The 1,968-nt window shown below is 36.3% G+C and overlaps 1 protein-coding gene across 1 annotated transcript in view; it reads right to left on the bottom strand.

The window, feature by feature from the left end:
* Positions 1-1,487, bottom strand: part of LOC127835205 (uncharacterized) — a 6,338-nt gene extending 4,851 nt beyond the window's left edge. The window contains exon 1 of the mRNA XM_052361529.1: positions 1,404-1,487. Coding sequence (XP_052217489.1) covers positions 1,404-1,416 — 13 coding nt within the window. The 5' untranslated portion in view covers positions 1,417-1,487. The remainder of the gene's footprint in view (positions 1-1,403) is intronic.
* Positions 1,488-1,968: the final 481 nt, after the last annotated feature.

The raw sequence follows: 1,968 nt of genomic DNA, 5'->3' as shown, positions 1-1,968 counted from the left end.
AGTATTGCGATTATTTCTGTTAACACAATATAATTCAAAGCTTAAAGGAAAACTTTGATTGACTAAACGCAAGACAATTCAAAGCGTATCTTAGTTGGCTGTTTTTGTCAAAATGTGCAAATACCTGAAGTATAAACCCTTAGCACATAATATGAGTTCATTTCTCCGTACGATTTGAAAACCACAACATCGTTTAAATAAAGATTGAGTTAAAAAGCTGTATTGGAGAGGTATTGAACAATGCAGCAGCATTTGCTCCCAAAAGACGTTAACTACTATATAATAGATGACCTGAAAATCAAATCGTATTTGAAACTGCTTCTACAAAATCACGTCATCAGTACTACATTTAGCATAAGTACGAATGCAGCGTTGTGACGTCGAGAAGCTTATCAAGGAGCCATACTTTCTAGTGATCAACATGACTTAAATGACACAACCGAAGGTACTTCCGATGTCAATAAAAGGCCCAAACAGTTCATGAGGGAAGAGACAGAATGCTGAAACATTTATTTGTTTAAAAATGCAATCATAACAAAAAATTCAATTGAACTCGTCAAGTCGAGTTGCAAGTCTGCCAAGAGAAGAGAACCGGCCCAAAGAAGAAATGCATTGTGGTCAAACAAAACCTTACCAGCGAAGTCATTTTTCGTGGTCAGGTAAATTTGATAGACATGCAGTCTTCCCTACAAGGGCAGTTTACATGACACATGGTGCACCGGTGCTACCTTAGTAAATGAGTTGTCCTTACACCAATTTGTCGAAAAGAGCGTCTAAAGTCGCACAACGAGACTATTGTTTGGTGCTCCATCAATGCTACGCAGTGTTAATATATCCGAATTCACAACCAATATTATAACACAGCTGACAGAATTATGTCCACAACCCATAATTCGACATGGAACCCCACACAGCCACACATCCAACATTAATATTAAAGTCATTCTTGTAGTGTGGACGAGTGACACAAATATTCGAGATTGGGATGTCGGGCTCAATTTCACTCGACAGCTGAAGAATAAATACTAATAAAACTAGCTACTTTATCCAACCAGCCACTGCAAACTACAACTACTACCAACCAGCCAACAACAACTATTCAACGAACCAGCCATCGCCGACTGCTACTTCTACCAACCAGCAACCGCCAACTAAAACTTCCAACGACCACTGCTAATGCCACTTCTACTAATTTTCAGCCCCTGCCAACTACTTCATTTTTACATCAACGACATAAAGTCATCTCAGAACAACGAACAAGGTAAAGCTTATTGGCTAGAAAAGGTGACTATTATAACATAAATTCATTTAATTTTATACTCATCAACATAATGTATCAACATAATTGTTTAATGACCATATGCAACAATTCCGATTTAAATCAGAAAATGTCTTGTGAATACCTCTCAATTCCATTGAAAACTCCTAGATAACGTAAATGTCGCACTTTCCTTTTGTTACATACATGTCATTTAAAGTAGATAAGGGATGTCACAGTTTACGAACTGAATCGGTCGGGCGATATGATATGTTACATATTGGTCATTCCACAGACTTGGACTTGTTGAGTACATGAAAATCATCACTTATTGTAAAAAATAGTGCCTTTTTAATAGTTCATAACAAAAAAGTTAATTTTATTATGAATGCAATTCTGTTGAATGTGTTATTGTTAATATGTAAGAACTTGGTATTGTATGTAATAGCTCGTTGTCAAATAACCCACTTTTAAAAGTAGAGTTATGTAGGGGTTAAGATTGATTTATAACATGTATTTCAACTTACGACAGGGTGGCCTTGCACTATAGCCTACACGTATTATTTCGATTCTAATATGGCATCAAACTGACTTGTTATCCTAGTATGCCTTTAAAATTGTACTATTTCTTAGGAAGCTATTGTAAACATGTGCGATGTTAGATGTATGTACCTTGTGTGCAAAACGGTTTATCGGATAACTCCTGCTTT

The sequence above is a fragment of the Dreissena polymorpha genome, chromosome 6, assembly GCF_020536995.1.
Source record: "Dreissena polymorpha isolate Duluth1 chromosome 6, UMN_Dpol_1.0, whole genome shotgun sequence".
NCBI lineage: Eukaryota > Metazoa > Mollusca > Bivalvia > Myida > Dreissenidae > Dreissena > Dreissena polymorpha.
This window is presented reverse-complemented; position numbering and strand designations above follow the sequence as displayed.